Raw genomic sequence first — 1,322 nt, 5'->3', positions numbered from 1 at the left:
CCTGGTCCCCCCAGGCTCACCGGGTACGTGGGCTTGGTGGTGATTTCCAGGAGCTTTTGCTTGGCTCTTCGCTCTGCCTCGCGGGCTTCCTGCAGGTCCTGCTTCAGCTGATCGGCCTCCTTGGCCCTGCAAGGGAAGGAGGAGCCGTCACCCCTGCAGAAGGTGAGGAAATGGGTCCCTTCCCCCCCTTTTCCCCTGGAGAGGAGGGACCGGGGCTCATCCCGAGGATGGCACCAGATCGGACAAACAAGGTGGAGGGTCGGGGGGACATTGACATGAACCCAGAACTTCCAAGCCAAGGACCCATTCCCGGGTACTGTTTACTTCAACTGGTGAATCTACGCGGGACGAGCGGGGAAGCCGTGGGGAGAAGAGTTGGGTACGAACCCGTGCAATTGTTGGAGGAGGAGGAGAGATGGGGAAGGGGCCGCAGACATTGTCTGCGCTGTCTCTGGGGGAGAGTGGGATGAGCACAGGGAGAATCCAGTGGATTCTCTGTGATCCTCTGGAGGTGAAAGAACGGACTCTTCTCAGCCGCCCCCCACCCCCGTCCCCCTGAAACTCATCTGCAGGCCAAGGGCCCACCTCCTCAGGCACCACCGCTGAGGGCCCCTCACTTTGGTGCAGGTCCTTGCCCTGCAGGACACAGGATCCAGCCCAGCATGCATCACGCATGGGGAGGCGACCCGGACACAGAGCAAGGGGCCCAGGACAGGGCAGAAAACAAGGAACCGTTGTCCCAGACCGACATGCAAAACGTGGAGAGGGCCCGGCCGGTGGCTCAGTGGCTGAGCATCGACCTAGGAACCAGGAGGTCACGGTTCGATTCCCGGTCAAGGGCACACGCCCGGGTTGCGGGGTGCATCCCCAGTGGGGGGCCTGCAGGAGGCAGCTGATGGATGGTTCTCTCTCATCATGGATGCTTCCATCTCTCTTTCCCTCTCCCTTCCTCTCTAAAATCAAAATATATATATATATATTTTTTAAAAGATGTTTCCATCTCTCTTTCCCTCTCCCTTCCTCTCTAAAATCAAAATACATATATATATATATTTTTTTAAAAAACACATTTTTTAAATGTAAGAAGAGCCTCCTCACATCTCCTCAGCTAAAGCAAGTCTCGGACACGCTCGACGGTTTCCCTGCAAACACGGTATCCGAGGGACCGGGCTCATCACAAAGGCACACGCATGACAGACGTCACTCAACGAGGAAACTGTGTGCCCGTGTCCCTTCCGGGAGCTCCGGCAGCACCGGCCTGGCCCCGAAGGAGCCTGTCCCCGCCCCGGACAGAGAAGCAGCCTGAGGTCAGCTGTGGTCAG

The 1,322-nt window shown here is 57.6% G+C and overlaps 1 protein-coding gene across 2 annotated transcripts in view; it reads right to left on the bottom strand.

Annotated features, from left to right (window-relative positions):
• NF2 (neurofibromin 2 (merlin)) overlaps window positions 1–1,322 on the bottom strand; it is a 65,025-nt gene that overhangs the window by 15,140 nt on the left and 48,563 nt on the right. For both annotated transcript variants that reach the window (XM_005869737.2, XM_014542513.1), the window contains exon 13: window positions 21–130. In XM_005869737.2, the coding sequence (XP_005869799.1) occupies window positions 21–130 (110 nt within the window). The remainder of the gene's footprint in view (window positions 1–20; window positions 131–1,322) is intronic.

This window comes from Myotis brandtii, unplaced genomic scaffold, assembly GCF_000412655.1.
Source record: "Myotis brandtii unplaced genomic scaffold, ASM41265v1 scaffold303, whole genome shotgun sequence".
In the NCBI taxonomy this organism is placed as follows: Eukaryota; Metazoa; Chordata; class Mammalia; order Chiroptera; family Vespertilionidae; genus Myotis; species Myotis brandtii.
Note: the sequence above shows the minus strand (reverse complement) of the source record. Positions and strands in the feature narration are given on the sequence as shown.